Below are 21012 nucleotides of genomic sequence, written 5' to 3' on the forward strand. Positions count from 1 at the left end.
TCCACCACTCAGGTCCTATTGTCTGTAGTCAAACCCCTTTCCAATTACTCAGCACAACAAATAACAACATCTGAAATGACACTAAGATCTCGGTTCTTTTCATCTCTCCTCATTCTGATTTCACACATAACTTTGTTTTTCTTCTCTCTTGATGCTCAGTCACCTCCAGAGGTGGGTCGAGTATCCAAAAATTGTACTCAAGTAAGAATAGCATTACTTTAAAATATTATTACTCAAGTAAAAGTGAAAAGTAGTCTTCAAAAATGTTACTCAAGTAAGAGTAAAAAAGTACTTGGTGAAAAGACTACTCAAGTAGTATGGGCTCAAAATGTGGTCATAAATATTTTGTACTTGTAAAAAAGATTTGTATGTGTAAAAAAGATTTGTGTGCGTAAAAAAGATTTGTGTGTGCGTAAAAAAGATTTGTATGTGTAAAAAAGATTTGTGTGCGTAAAAAAGATTTGTGTGCGTAAAAAAGATTTGTATGTGTAAAAAAGATTTGTGTGTGCGTAAAAAAGATTTGTGTGTGGACTTAGAAAAAAAAACCCTGCAAGTTACAAGTACGGATTTTTGACCCTATTTTTCTTCCTTTCATCTGATTGGTCAATGTCATGTCAATCACAAATGTAACAATCCAATCAGAGAACAGATGGGTTTGGCTGTCGGAGGGGCGCTGTTTTGAACTGCAGGTCCTTGAAGGGTGATACCGTTTGAAGCTGGAGGATCGCTATATAAATATCCGATAGCAGCTAGGTCCCCTAACTTTCAGTAGCTGTTGAAAGGAAAAAGTTGTGGTATATCAGTGGTTAGAAATAACATTATTACTTTAGGATTAGTTTAACACAAAGTCAGGGCTGACCAGGGACCATTGCTGTGAGTCACAGCGCAGCATAAAAGTCCTTTCACATCGGATGCAGGATACGCTGCTAATGCTAACTGCTAACTAAAAGCAAAGGATCCAGAATTTGTTACGCTGGCTGCTGGGCTCTGTGGGTTTTTGCAGCTGCTCTACCTGTACTAGATGCACCTGCTCCTTGTCTTTTCTATCTCTGACTTTATGTCCTCTACAAGAGTTTGTTTTTTTTGCTAGTTCTTCAAATGTTCAATAAAAACATGTATGCTAATTCATAACAAAGAAAGCTTTGTAATGAAGACTGTCATTTCCAAAACACTGCCCGCCCCCACCCCGCGGTCCGCAGCGCTGTTGAAAAGGCTGTGGAAGTCCCTGTATTAAACACGTAGACCTGTGACATAAAAATCACCAAACTCGGACGACCACAGACTGTTTTCCTTCGTGGTGATGAAGGAAAACGCTGGGTTGGCATGTAAAAGGGCATTTATTCCCTTCAAAGACCTGCAGTTCAAAAAAAGCGCCCCTCGACAGCCAAACCCATCTGTTCTCTGATTGGATTGTTACATTTGTGATTGACATGACATTGACCAATCAGATGAAGGGAAGAAAAATAGGGTCAAAAATCCGTAGTTGTAACTTGCAGGGGTTTTTTTTCTAAGTCCACACACAAATCTTTTTTACGCACATACAAATCTTTTTTACGCACACACAAATCTTTTTTACGCACACACAAATCTTTTTTACGCACACACAAATCTTTTTTACGCACACAAATCTTTTTTACACATACAAATCTTTTTTACGCACACACAAATTCTTTTTACACATACAAATCTTTTTTACGCACACACAAATCTTTTTTACACATACAAATCTTTTTTAGTACAAAATATTTATGACCACATTTTGAGCCCATAAAGTAGCGAGTAACTGTTTGAAATGTCCGATTTATTTTATAAATAAATGCTATCAGACAAACAAAAATAAATAAATATACAAATTTTAGTATTTTCAAAAGGAATATATGTAAAAAGATCAATAATTTTTTTTTCCAGATTTCAGTTTTTCACAACATAAAGCTTTTTTCACCAATACCTACAGTAAATAATATAAATATATAAACAGTGCAAACAATTTCCAGTGACAAGATATGCTGTAAACTTTATATTAATCTTTGCTCCAAATGGCACAGCAGCCTCAGAGAAAACATTAGAACGAGGTATCTTCATCATATGTACATACAAGGCAGCTCAGTTTACCATAAGTTGTATGGGTGTGCATCTATTTCTGCATATTTAGCAAAAATGTGCCATTTCTTCACTTAGTGAGGTGATGGTTAAGCTTCAGCAGCAGTTTGCTCTCAAGGTTCTTGCTGTGAAGCTGTCATTGTTTAGCAGTGAACAGGAGTCCTGCATGACTGAGAAGTCCTTCACAAGCTCCAGATGCATGAAGGGCTGTATTGATTTTGATCGACAGCTTCTTGATGTTAGGAACGCCATGCAATAGATCCACACCTCCAGTGAATGGACATGAAAGGTACCTCTCCAGCCCTGCTTCTGGCTTTCCTGACCCCATGGATCCATCATCTTAGTCGGTTAGGCTGCTGTTTGCCCTGGCCTCATCCAGCTCTGTGTCGAGGTGATGTCTGATGAAGTTGAGACCCGTGAAAGGTGTATGGTTTTCAAAAGAATTGGGTCTGGTCATTATAGTGCAGTATACACTGCCAAGCTGCAGATGTTTGGCAAGAAGATTTGATCACACTGGAGATGTTTTTTACTAACTCTTGTAGAAAAACAAAATCCTGTCATTCATATCCCGCACAAACAGTTTGCAATGAATTCTAGATTAAGTTTAAAATAAGAATGTGTGCAAGGCTAAGCAGTGCTAGCCAATAGATCCTCCTGTTTGGCTGTTACTCTGGGAAAAGACGAGAAAGACATTGATGGAAGCCGTGACGGGAGCTGCGATGTGGCCTATATAATATTTATATTGTACGAACGTGATAATTCTGTATATTGTAATAATGTGATATTATATTGTTCAAACGTGAAAGGTATATTGTACTAACATGATAGTATATTGTTCTAACAATAGTATATTGTTAGAACAATATACTTTTCTATTTTTCTTTTGGCTGGGTGGCAGCTCTACGCTTCCGTACGACGCTACCGTATCCGAGGCTTTTCAGTGTGGCCTCACAAAATTGTGACGACTACAACAACCATGAAAAGAGTTGGATGGACATTGCTGCTCAATTGCAGCTGTCTGGTCAATGTTTTCCATTAGTAATTTAGCAAAGTTGATGGTGGTGGTGGTGGTGTGTGAGTGAGTGAAAGACAGAGAGAGGGAGAGCGAGAGACAGATTTTGTATGATAAGCTTCATGTTATGGACGCACAGTTTGAGCACTCAAGTCGCATCAGAGCATCAGGCCGTATAGTGTGAGACCCTGCATCGTGACCTTTGAACTTCTAACCCCTGCGATTCAATTGTACAGTTTGAGCAGGAGCTGAATAATGCGACTGGAAAAAAATCGCACAGTGTTTGCCCAGCTTAATGCAGACTGTTTAAACTAAACAAGCTGTTGTTTCACATAATAAATTCTGCCAGCCGCAGTATTGCCTTCTGTTTTAACAGTTAAAGCAGTAGAGACGAGCTGTTTGCATGTGCGTTGAACTCCAGCGTCATTAACGAGGCTAGCTGTTAGCTTATAGCTCACGCTAGCTAACCAGCGAGCAGTTAAAAAGACAGCTGAAGCTGTACAAAACACCCACAAACTTGTCTCACTACAACGTAGCGCCGAAAATATGACTCGCAGCTTGAGCTCGACACAGCTGCTGTAACATAAGGCTGGCATCCAGCTAACCACAGCTAAGAAGATATTTAGAGAAAACTTACCGTTTCCTCAGGTTACACGAGCTGAGTTTTTTCACGCTGAAAAGTTAGTTTGTTTTGGCTCTCACTGAAGACACTGACACTGAAGACATAGCTGTTCTTTTGTACTGCTTTTAAGCGAAACGTTCTTTGTATATGAGGCCAAGGGTGTTCATCCTCTTCAGCTCTAGCGTAGACGGCTCCGCTATGTTTTCATGTTTCTTCTTTCGTGTGTCCGCTACTTTGAAACGTTTGGGCCGCACTGCCCGCCACAGTTTCAAACTGGTCATGTGACTGCATGGCCACATCTCATTGGTAAAAAAGTTACCGGAAACTCCACTGGCGGCATGTTATCTAATGTGTTAAACTAATTATTTTTTAAAAAGTAACGAGTTGAATTTTGCAAATGTAGCGGAGTAAAAGTCCCGTTTCTTCTTCACAAATGTACTCAAGTAAAAGTAAAAAGTATTGTGCAAAAAAGGTACTTTAAAAGTACATTTTTTTCAAAAACGTACTCAAGTAAATGTAACGGAGTAAATGTAACTCGTTACTACCCACCTCTGCTCACCTCACTAAACACTGCAGTTTTCAGTGCAGCACATTTAAGTGTCACCTTATATTGTTTTCTTTTAGCTCTTTCCCTGTGCTTTATTTCTTTGTAATCCATGCACTGCACCAATTATAATGACTATCTCCTGCTTCCTTCCGTTTCTTCAACTTGATAAACAAAAAGATACAAAGATTTTTGTTCGAAAACCTTCCTGCAATGTCACATCGGTCAAATGTATAAAGTAAGGCTTTTGTTTTCATTTTGCTTCCTTTCAGGTATGATGTTGACTCCAAAAGCCCCGACCTGTCCAAACACGTGAGTACTCACAGCTATTTTAAACCTTGAACCACAGATAAATGGAGATCAGTCTTGGGTAAAATCTGAATTATTGGCTTGAATTGCTGTGGAGAAAATTCCTCCATGTAAACATTTAAATATGGTGTTTGACAAAATGGAAGATAGTAAAAATTCCTTTTATCAGTGGTCTAATGTTGCTTGTTTTAATTAGTTTGTCGCCTGCTGCATGTTTTTAGGGTGGAATAAAGCAAACCCCATCTATTGCCTGATCACATAAGTATCCAAATACAGAGTTTTTATTTGTTCTCTTTTATTCACAGTGCTATTGTTTTTAGATATGCAGTCATATACTGTACTTATATTTCGTATGTAAATGTACAGTTTAAATGTCTACTTGATCAGCAACTGGTTCTTTCATCGTCTTTTTTTATTGGTTTTACTGGCACTGTAGTAATGGATAGTATGTAACACCATAATATACGTTCATGTAGAAAAAAGGATTACGTAATGCTTTTAACCATTAGTTTCCATTTAAAGCAATGCATCACATTATTTTTGTTCTTAATCATTTCTGGGGGGGGAAAAACAAATTTTTTTTACTCATGACCGGAAACTATGGTGACAGAAAAGCATTGAAAATGTCAAAATAATCAGCGCGGGTGATTATTTGGTGTATTTGGATAAGTGAGGTTTGCGTTTTTCCATCACTTGCTTTAACTGTTCCTCTGTTGGGGTTTGGATTTTACTTTTGTGGCACAGCATGTTGTCGTCTTTCGGGTCCCACTTCCCCATTTTGAACAGTGCCAGGAGTGCTAGGTATTTGATATGGTGTTGTGTGCTGGTATATGATGTGCTCTGTTGTTATTGTTGTTGTTGTTGTTGTTGTTGTTGCTGCTGCCGCCCAACTTTTCTGGAAGCCCGCAGAACTCAACGTAGGTCCCAACATCTCTCTCACTTCTAACACTGCATGGCTGCTGTTTCACATGAATGAGCCGTCTCTCAGGAGAAAAGAAGGCGCCACTGATCACAATAAAAACAACTGAGAGCCAAGTCAAGCCATTTGCACAGCTCTTGTTACTGGCCACAGTAATTTCAGTGGAAGTATGTAGTTTTTGTGCCTTTCGAATGTTTTATTCAACGCCATCGAGATGATCAGGTTTCCAGGCTCTTATGGGCTGCATTGAGTGGAATTAATTGGCTCAAAAAAAACCTAGAGACTCATTGAAATCAATCACTCTATAGCCCAATAAATTATTTAACGATCCCAGTCTGTCGAGGTCAATATTAAGGACTTTTGCCCCACATCCTGCCTCTGATAAGTTCAGGAAAGACTATGCTGAAAAATACACAATGAGATTCTTTGCAGAAAAACTTGGGAGTCTGATGAAGTAGATCAGTGCCGGCTGACACTGAGAGACTTCGTCCACAGACATGATGAGCTAGAGTCATAACTGTGTTCAATCATGTTTCTGGCCATTACACACGGGTCACTGAATGCCTCCTTCTTATCCCATCATGTGTAATACCTCACGGTTCATTAAATGAGTGGTTTACATCAGGTTGGTTGGAGCATATTCTGAGTGGGTTACAATAATTTCTGATGACGGGTTAAATTCAAATACTTTGAAATATGTCTCTACTTTGTTTTGAAGTTGAGGGACTCAAAGTACAGGTAGGCTCTTTTAACCCTTTAGAGCCGATCGGAGCGGGAACGCTCTGTTATGCGTAACTATTTTTAAATCCCAGTAGCACTGCAACCACGTAAGCTAGCGCAAAAATTTTTTTTGCATATGAAACCGGAGGAGTTGTACTTACATCTGATGCCATCAGCTTGTCCTAGGTCACGGTTTCCTTCCACATAAAGCTTTGCAAAAACTGCATAAAAAGCGCTTGCAGGAACAAAAACATAATATTCCAGAAACACGCTTTACCGATCTGATCAGCTGTTCAAAACACTTCCTACGTTGGAATAGACGTCAGCGCGAACTTTTGCATTTCCGCCATTACCTGCCCGAAACCGGAAGTGACGTCATTTTCGCGGAAATGTAGTCTTTTTTGCGATCAGGGCCTCAGGGCCTATACTGCTCTTTTTAAAAGTTATCTTTGACTTTATGACTTTCTGTGTCATTTCTGGGATTCTTAGGACTCATATTGCACTGCTGGAAATAGTTTATTTTGATGCATATGCTGCTTTTTTTTCAAATTTGCAGTATAATATTTATTTTCATTTTTCCTGCAGTGTATAAAAATTGGTGTATTTCAAAAATAAAACTATGAAGACACTCAAAATAAATTTCCTGTGGTGGGAAACTATTTTGTGCAACTTTTTTGTATTTACAGTTTTGAGGGATAAGACTCTTAAATTTCTCTAACTACAAATATATGTTAAAAAATCAAAAACGATTTTCAATTTTTTTGTAGTTTATTGCACTTTTTTGCAATTTATGTAATTACTATGCACTTAATGAATACATATTATTAAAATCTGGGCTATAATGGTTGTATTGATGTATAGCAACTTGAAATGCTCCCAAAAATGGCTCCACAGCATGTAAAAATATAATATAAGCTCTGGCGGACTTGGTTCTATGGTAGGTCTTAAAGGGTTAATAGTATTCTCCTTCAGCTCAGATTATTATTATTATCCATCGAGTCTTCCCCTTTGTTTTACAATTTGTATTAAGATTTTGGTTATGTGGTTACCCAGCAAATATGGTTGAAACCCTGACGTTATCTGGGGCGATCGTGACTCAAGAGTTGGGAGTTCGCCTTGTAATTGGAAGGTTGCCGGTTCGAGCCCGGCTCGGACAGTCTCGTCGTTGTGTCCTTGGGCAAGACACTTCACCCGTTGCCTACTGGTGGTGGTCAGAGGGCCCAGTGGTGCCAGTGTCCGGCAGCCTGGCCTCTGTCAGTGCGCCCCAGGGTGGCTGTGGCTACAATGTAGCTTGCCATCACCAGTGTGTGAATGGGTGTGTGGATGACTGGTTGTGTAAAGCGCTTTGGGGTCCTTAGGGACTAGAAAAGCGCTATACAAATACAGGCCATTTACAGGCCATTTATCTCTGTGGTTAGAAGTGGAAACAGTATCACAGCAAAAACTGAACTGTAGAACTGTTGATGTTTTTTCTATGTTGGACAGAGGTCTGGTCAGATGAGCTCTTACAAAGTGAGAAATGTAGAATCAATTATCGCAAAGAAGCAATTAATATGGTTAGTTCACGGCTTTGAAACAACCACACAATGGATTCTCCATGTACTCGTGCTAGTTTTATTGGATCTGTTGAGATGTGCTTTTTTAAAAACGTTTTGTCTTTTGCTGTGTAACCACGTTATACTGTTATCTCACGTCTGTTGACAGGTGGGATGGATGGAAAAAATTCACGGTGCTGTTAAGTTGCCTATGTGTGAAACAGACCTGATTTTAGTGGAAAACATTTTGACCATTGCATTAACCCAGTATGCAATCATGCATACGTAGCCTACTGGATTACTTGGGTTCAGTTCTATAAACCAGCTTCACACCAGCAATGGACATGATAACACAACGTCACATCATTTAGCACATCACAGTAATATCACCTTTTATGAAACGCATCGTATCAGTTGTATTTTAAGTGTAGCAAATACAGTACTTCTCGTGATGATCACTTTCATCACTTCTCCAAGGTTTTTTTTTTCCTTTTTAGCAGAAGATGTTCCCACTAAAAATGAAATAGTTTGCTGATGTAAACTGTGTATGGACGGCCAAATGTTAACTTTGACCTTGCGAATGAGCATGAGTGAACAAGCTTCAGTGAATTTATCAAATTCTTGAATTTGCATGAACGATCCAGTGGTACGAGATCTGGTGGAACATCCTGAGGTTAATCTGACTTGATCTGTAGACTTTCTGTTTCACGTCTACAATCCCGCCCTTCTTTTTTTCCTTTCATCTTCTATTTTTCTTCCTTCCTTTCTTCCCTGCAGGACTTTTTGGGTCAGATGTTCTGTACTCTTGGCGAGATTGTTGGATCGCCAGCCAGTCGACTGGAGAAACCACTGGGGTGAGTAGGAGTTCAAGCCAATTTTCGCAAAGGCAAAATGCCCCCTGACTCCAAATGTGATTGAGGAACACTAGACAGTGCTAAGAGGGGAGAAAGGGCAGAAAAAATGACTTTGACACAAATGCAATTACTTATCTCAGTTCCGAGTTTGGGTCAATAACGCTCTTTCGGGAGCTTCATACCTGCATATCTGGTTTAGGCATCTTCACAGGTATGAACATAACATTTAAATAACAACATACAGACTAGATCCAGCTTGGCATTTCTGATGCTTTTCTAAGAAAGTGATTGCAGAAAATCACATAAATGGGTTCTTACAAAATGTGTCCATTAGACGAACTTGGATGTCAGTTGACTGCCAGCACATGGCACTGTAGCATGTTGCAATAATAAATAGTTTGTCTGGTACTGACTGAAAATAAGATGAATTCATTGATGTAAGTTTTGTCTCCTTTAAAAAATGCTAGTGAAGCATTAGCTTGCGTGTTTCTCAGAAGCTTTACATCAGCTGCGAGGAGATTATTAAAGTACAAAGTTATAAAGGACTGAGAGATGTGTATAAATAGACTAGAGGAGGTGCTAATTTAGTAGAAAAGACACTGACTTGGGGCCAGAAAGAACGTGAGGTAAAAAGAGAAATCACAAGAGGGGGCGGATGATGGGAAAAAAGGCAAAGACACAGGGGCGGTTTAGAAGGAGACGTCGGTAAAGACACAAACCAGACAAGAAAGGAGAGTGTGTGTGAGTGTGCCGGTGGTGTCTGGTGGGGTGGAAGAGGTGGGTGGGGGCCAACACCCACATCCTACAGATGTTATCCACTGATAATTATTGTCATTAAAGAAAAGGGAATCGAGTAGAGCAAAATTACCTAAATTACTGCTCATCTCCTCAGCTTGTGCTCTCACACTAGCCGAGGAAAATGTAGTGTTAATGGGGTATCCTGTTATCTGTCTTTCTATATCTATCAACCATCATCATCACCAGTCTGCCGGGCTATTGTGCATTCAGGCAAAGTTGTTCAAATGCTGCTTTCAGTACAATGTGCTGGTTCTTACGTCTGAATGTGTTACCCTGGAGAGCAGGGGCGGTTCTAGGATCAGAACTTTGGGGGTGCTGAGCACCCAGAGAGCTGCCCAGCCAGGCAAGATAAACCTGTCTCTGTCAGTCCCTGCATCCTTAAATATTGTCCCGAGTTCTCTCTGACTGTCTCCTTGGTGCACTTAAACCCCTGTTCCTCCCTGTCCTCATCGTCTGTTATCTTCGTCTCTGTTATCAGTCATCATAATTTTACCATCTCTGTGCAAGTCTGCAAATTTCTTTATTAAATCATAAGATTCTTAAATTCATCAAGTCTCTCTGTCCCTGGGTCCTCATCACAAAACATGACATCACTGTTTTGTACATTTTAACACAATTTAATCCCCACATTTGTGAAAGAAAATTGTACATTTTAACACAATTTCATCCCCACATTTGTGAAAGAAAAGCAAAACACTTTTTTGAAAAGTCTGTAACAAAACCATCAAATCTGATAAGGGTTATTTAAATGCTGCAAAAGAAGAATGGATTGGGATAGAAAAAAATACATATCCTAACCTTAATTACTGGGGGAGAATAATGAATGATGCTCATTGTGAGTAAAAAGTAAACTGAGTGCATTTTTTGGACAGATATTCACTTTTAATGTGTATGTATAATATAATACAAATACATAAAAAACACTCCCAAAACAGAATAAATTATTACAAATAAATTATTACAAAATATTAATAAAAACTATAAAAATGGAGGCAACTTTGCCTGTGGTAGAATGTATACAATGTATGAAAAAAATCTTTATTGCAGAAACTAATTTAATAATACTAATTTTGTGTTGTAAGATTTATGACTTTCATGCTTTCATAGCGGTACTTAGGAGAGCTTGACATTTTTCTCAGGTGGTACACACTGTAAAATGTTTGAGAAACACTGATAAGTTAAGTGTATGTGTGCTTTTGGAAAACATTTAAAGCTGCTGTACAGAATCTTTGAAACAAGCTTAAAACATTTTTAGAATATAAACAGAGCATCTGCTTCTCTTTAAAGCTCCTCACTCCACCAGGGCTGTTTGGCACTTTCTGATAGAGTGCAAATGTAATGTATGTACTGCGGCTGAGGTTTTAGTAGAGTTGTGGCTGAACCACATAAAAATATATCATTAATTTTAATCTCCCCAATCAATGATAATGTTATGTTGGAATGTTGTTAAAGAGGGTCAAAAATGTTTCAACCCAGTTTGTTTTGCAGATTCTGTATAGCAGCTTTAATATAGGGAGGACACAACTTCCAGATTGTGTGAGTAAAATCAGGTTTTTTCTCTTTGTCAGTTTAACAGTTTCTGTTGTGCCTGTCACTGTTCCCTGTCTGTTTTCTTACCTGGTTCTTCCTGACCTTGTACTTTCTCCTCATGTTCCCTCTTTCCTCTCTCCCTCTTTGGACTGACAATCATACACAAATAGATTGTATTCAATTAGATGAAAAATTCTAATAAGATCACTAACAAAAAGTCTTCTCTCAGTCTACTTTCAACAAAAAGGCAAATAACCACATGAACATCTAATAAAAGATATAAACATTGAAACACTGATCCAACATTATTCTTGAATGACGGATCATTTGATTTTACACTTTTACCTGAATGTGGCTCCATTTTTTGGAAAAACTTCCTTATATCCATTATGAACCTGGCTGTCTCTCTGTACACACACACACACACACACCAGGAGTTTTTAAAAGGTTAATGGGCATTCAGTCAGTTAGCTAGTTAGTATCCATTTCAAACAGGACAGTGGTAACCAAAAGTAGGCTGCGGACAATTTTAAGTTTTAGATTTTAAATAGGCTGTATACATTTCAATGGGAGCAACAGGACGGTCAAATGTCGCTGATTTTACTACAGAGCAGGACGGATTGTAGGGTAGCTAACATTGTCGGAAAACACGTTTTCAACACTGCAGGTTACCTGGTGTAATGCTTTTCAGCTAAAAAGAAACATGGTCTGACTCCTACCTAACTATATAAAGAGTAACTGAAGGTTAAATGCAGCTAATATGTCCTGTTTTAAGCCAGGCACTTAAACCTCCACTCCGCTGCGTCTCAGCCACCATCTCTGGCAGCAACGGCGCTAGAGCCAGAGTAGGGGAGAGCTGGAACAAACCATTTTGGGAGGGGGGGGGGGGGGGTTATCTATACTTTTGTTGTTAAAATGTTACGTCTCAAACAAGTACAGTACTGTATGCTTTTTATATTTTTAGTAATGTGTCACACAAAGAGCAAATATTGTCAAAAAAAGTAAGAAATCTTTGGGGGTGCTTTGATTCCTTTTGGGGGTGCTTAAGCACCCCTAAAAATGGGCTAAAATCGCCCCTGCTGGAGAGCATTAAGACAGAACATCTGAATACCGATTAGTGATGGGTCGTTCGCGAACGAAAAGGCTCTTAGAGCCGACTCTTTGACGTGAACGACGCGAGCCGGCTCCTTATCGCGAGCCGTCACGTGGGTTTTTTTTTTTTTCTTTTTCTCAGCCTCTCTCTCGCACTTTTTTTCCGCTTCACTCTGCACGCGAGCCTTGTGCTTTACGCTGGGCAGAGGGGGGGAGGGGCGGTAGTTACACTCAGTAGCACAGGAACAGAGACAGAGAGAGAGAAAGAGAGGCAGGGACAACAACATAAGAAAGGTATAGTAATCATCCACAACTATTTTCGGTTGCAGATGATAAAGGATTCAGAAAGTTTATTCATGCAGGTCCATATGACAGAGAATGTGCATCTTCTGTTTGTTTTCATATTATAATTTATATTTAATTGTGTTGTGGTTTGCAGTGTTTTGTGTTCTTTTCACTTTAAATTTGTAAAAGGAAAAAGCTGAAAATTTAAATAGTTAAAACTTGAAATGTGAATAGTTGATTTTTGTATTATATGATTTATTTATTACATTTTATGTGGAGTGAATAAATAAAAGTATATTTACGGTGGCCCCTAGAGACAAAGCACATACAAACTTCAAATCACGTACGAACTCTGAAGCATGTACAAACTCCAAAACACGTAAAAACACGTACAAACTCCAAAACACGTACAAACTCCGAAGCACGTAAAAACTCAGAAGCATATAAAAACTCAAAACACGTACAAAAGACAACAGAAGTGCTCCAGGATGCTGGGCACAGTGTTGAGCCTTTGTTATCTTGTGGCTACACAAGCCAGCAAGTACCAACGACCGGATTTGGTGTGTGGTAATAACAGGTAAATGAACTTTTTTTTAAATTATTTGAATATATATGAGTGCCTGTGTATAAATACACAAACAATACACACATGCTTTCAATTGTGTAATTTAAGTGATCTAGTAGCTCTGCTTTGGAAGTTCAGTTCATGCTAGAAATGTGTTTTGGAGTTTGTACGTGTTTTGTCTCTAGGGGCCACCGCATATATTTATATATAAACATATATAAATAAAACCACTTTTTTTTACGTTAGTAATTCCTTTTGTGCATAATTTTATATTATTGTTAATAATAAATTAATTAAAGCAACAAAACAACCTGAAGAGCCGGTTCGGAGCCGAAAGAGCCGGCTCTTTCTAGTGAGCCGAACCGAAAGAGCCGGATCTCTAAAAAGAGCCGGAAATCCCATCACTAATACCGATATTTAACTGGTAAATATAAAAAATGATTACCATGTTCCTGCACTGGCGAACCTGACATGACTTTCACTTTCACTTAAAAAACAAACAAACAAAAAATTAAATCTTTGTAAGCTGATTTTTAAATTAGTGTTTTAGGGGTTTTGAACCGATTTATTATTTATTATTCATTAAGTTGTTAGATTGTGTCCATCATAATCATCGAATTACTTTTATTTCTACTTGTGTTTTCTACCAGACTTTGCGTTTGCAGTTATCTGCTGTAACATTAAAACTACCTGCCCAGCGCTTTGTAGGTCACCCATGAAAGCATGTAGAACAGTAAAGACATGCCTTGAGATATTTATGATGATTTCAATGAAGTAAAAATTTAAAGAGAACCCAGTGCAGGCTCGTCTAAAATCCCTGCTTGTGTAGATCTTTGTATCAAACAAATGCTGACCAGTAAAAACAGATTCAGGAACAGATGGTTTGTGCTGACATGTTTAAAAGAACAAAGATTGTTAGAAATGTGCTGTCATTAAAAAAAAAAAGGTCTGCAACAAGTGTTTCTTTTTCTGGGATTTCGCCTCTTTTTCTGGTAATGTGACAAACTGTTGTTCAAATGCAGGAACACATGTGGACATACAAATCACCAGGCTGGTATACTTTAGTGCAAAGATTTCCATACAGGTCTTATTTAAGAGTAATATCTATGTTTTACAATCCAAGTCTCTGTCTCTGTTCTCTTCATGACATCCATTATTAAATAAAATGCCCGTCAATGCCAATATTTCTACCAGCAACATAGGGGACGTGCTGTTGATAGACAGACTTGTCACACACAGCTGTGGCTACAACTGTAGCTTGCCTCCACCAGTGTGTGAATGTGAGAGTGAATGAATAGTGGAATTGTAAAGTGCTTTGGGTGCCTAGAAAAGCGCTATATAAATGCAATCCATTATAATTTGTGCAGTGAACTTTACACTGAATGTCTTGTGTCTTTAATACATAATACGAAAGAGGGCTCGGTTGTGTCGGCACACCTGTGATGATGAAAGTTGCAAAACTGTTACCAAACCATTTCCGACTGTGTGTTTATGCGTTCTCTCTATCCTTGGTTCACATTTTCCACTGAAGTTGCCGGCTCATGGGGGGGCTTTAGCAAATATAATTTGCCCTGAAAGTCTATATTGAGAGCATAGAGATTACTAATGTTATTAGAAATTTAATATCGAGCCATGTCTATCTGTAGTGGGAATATGTATGGCATGTTTAGAAAAGGAAATGGAGTATTTGCCAAACCATTCATTTTTACTTTGAGACATTCTGCAGCTGCGAGATAAAGGAAGTGCTTGCCAAATTTCATTTTTACGACAGCCTTTAATCTTTCTTTAAAGGCTGCAAAATAAAAGCTCCGCTGGAAACCAAAACAAAAATAATTACATCAACCTTTCACCATTCATGGCGTATGTAGGGCAAGCCTGTTTTTAACATGGTGAAAGCCGGCATACCAGTGTAACTCTGGGATAGTACATGAGGAGTTTGTTCTGGCTTGTAATGACTGATCACTGGTTTCTGGCTGACTCTGATTCAGATTTTGGGATCACTTTAATTCAGTGCTCTTACTTAGTCAATATGCAGTAAACAATACCCTTAAATGCCATTCCCGTGAGATATTAAACACCTGTATGATTATGTGCAGGACACAAAGGTTAGCTTATACAAAGGATTTAAAGTGATTAGCAACTTTTCACTGCAAGTTATAGATAACAGGCTGAGTTGCTGCTTCTTTTAATAGCTTCCATGGGGTTGAGTTTGTAATGTGGAGGAACAGTAAAAACACAGAGTTTAAATGAGCATGTACATATACACATTCACACACAAAGTGTTGCATTTCCCTGGCAGATATACTCGCGACTGAAATTTGGTTTCATGTTTCTGTTGAGTAATGAAGAGTGATTCATATTTCATTGCTTGAAAAATGTCCAAACATTTGGAAAAACATTTGGAAAAAAAAATCAGGGAATGTTTTAGAATATTGCTTTTGTTTTTCATGTTTCAGTACGCTGTTTCGCTTTTCACCTGCAAATGCAAAGTATCTAATATGGTGTAAGTCGGAGAAGTAAATCTCTATACATATCTACTTCTATGTGTTTGTGTCACATATGTACATAAATCTGCTTCTTTATAAATTCTGCAATACCATAAAGTACAAATAAGATCACATTAAAATGCATAACTTAATTTTAGTCCTTTCTTTCAGCCTCTAAACGTATACTGTCCTTCATATGCAAATGTGTGCACAGACTTGAAAACACACATGAAAAAACAGGCATGTTTTATTTATTTATTTCATAGATCCTGAGCATAAATGGCACACAAATTAATAAGTGTATTTTATTCTTGTCCCCTGTCTTGTGCTCTCTTTTCTCTGGCTAATTGTAATGGCTTTAATCTTCCTGAAATTAGTGCTTATTTAATTAGGCAGCAGCCATTGTGATTTTCATTATATTAAAAAAAGAGAATAGAAAAAAAGCTCCTGATGGCAGAGAGAGCGAGAGAGACAGCGACACGCACACACACAGAGGGAAGGAAAAATTAATGACCAGTGACAGAGGGACAGAAACACAGATGCTGATGAAAACACTCAAAACAACCTATAATTGCTTGTCTGATTCTACACAACACGAGTCGCTGTCTTAGAAAAAAGTGAGAAAGGCAGAGGGAGGTAGATAATATTCGCTCAATATGTTTAGGATGATGCTTTCATTACACATGTTCTTCTTTCTGTAAAATCTACCCATGAGACTATCTATCCATCAACCCATTATAAATGCAGACCTGTATTTAACAGATGCTAAAGATGTCAAAATCCCTTCACAGCTCCACTCTGTTCTCAGGGGTATTGGTGTCAGCAGAGGCCTCCACTTTAATTGATTTTGCTGCTACTTGTTTGTAAGAGACTTTGTATTCAGGTGTCACGGTCTTGAGCAGGATGAATTTTATTGTAAGACACCGAGTAATTAGCACTGCTAGTAATTAATTCATCAGCTTGTGTGGCCTCAAAGCCTCTTGTCAGGTGCTGTTTAGTGCACTGTGTGATTTGCACATTCCCTTTGAATGTGAATTGTGTCACTGTCCAAATACTGTGCTTCACCTGTTACATAATACTCAATACATCCTATTTGAATCACTAGACTTCAGCTAAAAACACGACTAACTAAAAAGTTGTGTTGAAATGACAAAAGACTGGCAACACACACGGCCAACAGTGTGGCTAAAAACCGGCCACGTACCTAGTATGCCATATAAATTACTTTTGATTTAAAGTTTGCAGATTGCTGTTTCAAACTATACATTTACATATAACATTTGTACAAATATATTTTCACCATCTCTCTCCGAACTCATTTCCATCTCACGCTCACTTCAAGCATGAACTGTTTCAGGGTTTTAACTCATGGAAACATGGATAAACATGCTTGTTTATTCCCGATATTGTTGCAGTTACCTATTGCCAGCAGATTAGACAAGTGACCATGCTGTGTCTTTAGCTGACAACGAGCCAGCTAAATAACAATGGCTGGTTATACGCTAACGTTATGTGAGCTAATGTTAGCCTTGAGTGTTCTAAAACTCAGACTCTCTCTGCTAAGTGTCCTACAATATTAGAGCTGTTTCAAAGAAAGCTTCACTAATGCTGGCTAACAACAGCTAACAGCTGAAAAAATAACAGCTAACAACGATGGAAAAATGAGCTTCACTTACTCATCAATTTGATTCAGACTCCTTTAACAAAGTTCTTAACAAAGTTCTACAGTCTTCTCCAGAGCAAACAGATATGGACACCCAGCTGAGGTAAATGAAGGACTGACAGCCTACACTCAGTATATATGGTGGGCAGAGCTGTTTGTCCTACAGCGGCCATCATAGCTAGGATCATTCACTTGAATCGGGAGGTGTAAGAAAAGGGAACTGACTAGAATCCAGTGACCTCCGGCAGTGATATTTTGCACACTGTGCTTTTAATTTGACAGTCAGAGTCATGCTAGCTGTTTCCACTGCAATGTAGTGCAGATGGGTGAGAAATTAAAGGCCAAACCAACATGAAGTGCTTTAGTAAGCAGCTTGTGTGATGCCTGGCATTGATTTTCTAAGATTGAACTCTCATGGTGCGACCAAAAAAAAATTTCATCTGGTGCTTTGATAATAGCCTGCTGCTGGTGGGTGCCATCCATAGAGTCTGTCTAAAATCTCCCACAGGTGTTAAACTGAAACTTGATTGTGAAGGTCATGCATATGACTGAAATCAGTTTCATGCTCAGTGACTGCTCATGCAAAATGGTAGGAACAGATGAAAATGCATAAATATAGGACACATTTAATTGTGGGATAAAGAAGATTTGCAGTGAACATATTCACTAAGGAGAAAAGTAAAACCCAAACCATGACTGCAAAATCCCTCACACAGCCTAGGGATTTGGAGTTTTCCCTTAAACTGCAGAATTAAATTGGTCACTAACTGTGTCTTTGTCACAAGTTGCGAGCCATGTTGTCATATTTTTTGTCATCCGTCACGTGTCACTGATTGATGCTACAGACATATGGCTCTCAGTTTTGTGCTAGACTTTAGATAAACCTGTTCTTGCTTACCTGAAGCAACTATACTGGGTAAGAATGGATGTCAGCATCATTTGGAATACAGGTTTATAAGCCGGTAGTGTCATAATATGTAAATCAGACGAGTCTTTTGTTTCCACTCTGATTTCATCTCAACTGAAAGCGACACAGATTTAATAAAAGTGCTTCAAACAAACCTTAAAAGCAACCTTTTAAAAGATTTATAAGGACCCAAACTATTGCACTCAGTGTTATTAAATGAAGTAGCTCTGGTACTTAAGTCCAGCTAAGTAGCCTGTCTGTGGGCTCTAAACAACAACCGAGGGGAATCAGTTTCCTTAGAAACATCAGCCAGCCCTTGTCATTCACTCAGCAGGTGTAGTGTGAGGCAGTCGTGATTACCAGCCAACAAGTTCATTAGTCTTTAGCGTGACTGAAAAATACACTCTTGAGCTCATAGTTTCAGAGCCCTTCTTTAAACAAATGGCTAAATTAGCAGATCGCTTAATGGAAACTGTTGCTGAGACTACGTTTGGCCTTCTGTGCTATGTCAAATTATGTGGACATTTTTATCAAACCTGACCTGTCACGGTATAATGTCTGTACTGTGTTACGATGATATTGTGCTTATTTACAGGGTTATGTGTTTCTGACACGTGACTCCAGCATTTCCTAAAATGTTAATGAAAATAATTCATTGTGTACATGTGGATGTGTGATAGAGAGAAAGGAACAGAGAAGAGCAGAGCTCTGCCGCCAAACAAGACATTTGTTTCATCTGAACATCAAAGGTCCTCGGCTCTTTCATGATTGCTTCAGATTGTATGCCGCTCTCTTGCCATTGGCCTCAAATGCATAAAAACTGAATGGCACATATGGCACATAATTCAAAATGAGTGTCCTCTTTATAATAATGACATTGATATATTTATATATTGAACATTATGTGTAGTAGTGTCCGTGCCTAGAGAGGTTGCTGTTGAAAGGCTCTCGTGTGTCTCAGAGACGGAGAAAAACAAAACCATTTCTTGCTGTTAGAGTAAACACCACTTACCTCACTACGAGAGGGAGATGTGAGCTATCATATTACCATACAAAGCATGACTTTAGTTTTCCAAACATACCACAAGACACATTCAGCAGGTAAAGGATATTTATCCAGTGAAATATTTCAACGTTTTCTAGACAAAGATTTATTATTATCATGTATTATTTTCAGGCAGCATATTGCAGTGGCATTGGTCATCCCTTGGCTTTTCTCTTTGAGCCACTGTGAAGCTGACATTTGTATTTTTGTGTGCAAAACCCCATCATGTCTTGGATGGATTACTATGACATTTGGTAAAGACGTGTATGACTTTGGAGTTCCTTCACTTTAACTCTGGCGCAATCATCGGGTCAGGATTTTAATTTGTCTCATACTTTGGGTTATTACCAAATACCTGCAAAACTAATTACTTTTAAATCAGCCTACCTTGTGTTTAGAGCTATTTAGGAAATGTCAGCATACAAGTAAAGCTGAACTAAGACGAGCACGCCCGGGTGCCTGTGGACTCTTGTGTTATTTAACAGCTGGATTTTCCAAGTCTGGAAAACCTAAATGGCAAAGATTGATGATTTTCTACCAATTCTTCATATAACCATAATTATCTTTTAAACAACAGTAAACATACAGGATTTAAAGACCTTAAAAGGGTTCTGCCATGATTAGAAAAACACTAGATTGCTCATATTTCTTTTTTCTTCTCAGCTGTCTAAGCCCATTTTAAAAACACCGACTAAAAGAAAATAAAAACCACCACTCAGCTACAAAACCAGCCGCTCTGATCGAGCACGTATGCAACCAAACACAGAAGAAACATCAGGATAGGAGAAGATAATTAAAGATAAAAGGTAAAAGATGCATTACATCACATGAGGAAAGACATAACAAATCCATACAACAAATCTTCTCAAATTCAAATTCAAATTTTATTTGTCACACACACACAACCATACACAGTATGACATGGGGGTGAAATGCTTGTAGCTGTACAATGCCCGACCATTAAATGACAGAAGAAAAGTTCTACAATATTTACAATTTACTACAAAAATTTACAAATTAACTTAGGAATTTACAGTAAAGAACGTGCAAATAGCAGAAGAGATTATAAAGATAAGGATTATAAATTATAGGAATTATAGGATTATAGGATTCTCATACCAAGCATAACCACCAACCGCAAAACCCAGAGTTGACCTTCTTATTAGTGAACAAAGGTATGAATGGAATGATTAGGCTGAGTGCTTCAAATACAGACAATACGGTGTTTTTTATTTTTATTGATTCAGAAATGTTTAACTGTGCACAAACACTCTCAAGGCGCTGCCATTTACAGACTGCTGACCATAAACACCACATTTTTCAACTGATGCCCACAGAGCAGCTGCACTGCAGCAGATGGAGGTTAAATTACTTACTCAGTGGCTCACTGATGGTAGACAAGCAGGAGGTAGAATTATTGTCATTCACTTCAGTTTTCCCTCACTCCAACACTCCAGCTCGAAAAAATTTAGATGGCACGTTTCCTTTTCCCTGACATTCTGACAGCTACCATTGACAGTCAGCTCTTGTGGTCTGTTGTAGGATTTCTTTTAAAAACCTGCATATTTAAGGGAATTACACGGATGCGTGCCGTTTCATTTGGGACCATGGGAGACAGGCAAATTGAATAAAGCTGAATTAATAATGCAAAGAAGAACAAGAACGCGACAGAGAGAGGTGCATGATTAAAAGTGCAGAAAAGACATCGGAAAAATGTTAAGGGGAGCATTGAGGACGAGGTGTGTTTAAGCATGCGTTGCCTTTTACCGCTTCGATATTCCCTGAATGTCAGTGCAAATTACCGGAGCAGAAATGGGGGGAAATTTTTTGTGAATGTCAACAGATTCATATGGGGAGAGGCAGGATACCCAGCTGGGTAACAGTGCAAACCAACACCACAGCCGCTTCCTCGTCTCCAACTATTGGCCCCCCTGGATGAGGTGGAAGCTACAGTAGAAGTATTTATATTTGCAAATCTAAGAACTTTTGAGATGATTACATTTACAGTGTATGTGGGTTATGGCTG

At 38.5% G+C, this 21012-nt stretch overlaps 1 protein-coding gene across 1 annotated transcript in view; it reads left to right on the top strand.

Annotated features, from left to right (window-relative positions):
• Nucleotides 1-21012, top strand: part of cpne5b (copine Vb) — a 150957-nt gene that overhangs the window by 40920 nt on the left and 89025 nt on the right. The window contains exons 6-7 of the mRNA XM_085456282.1: nucleotides 4551-4590; nucleotides 8539-8615. Coding sequence (XP_085312408.1) covers nucleotides 4551-4590; nucleotides 8539-8615 — 117 coding nt within the window. The remainder of the gene's footprint in view (nucleotides 1-4550; nucleotides 4591-8538; nucleotides 8616-21012) is intronic.

The sequence above is a fragment of the Copadichromis virginalis genome, linkage group LG5 (genome assembly GCF_057382275.1).
Source record: "Copadichromis virginalis isolate Kocher_CV1m ecotype Utaka linkage group LG5, C_Virginalis_male_GT1.1, whole genome shotgun sequence".
NCBI lineage: Eukaryota > Metazoa > Chordata > Actinopteri > Cichliformes > Cichlidae > Copadichromis > Copadichromis virginalis.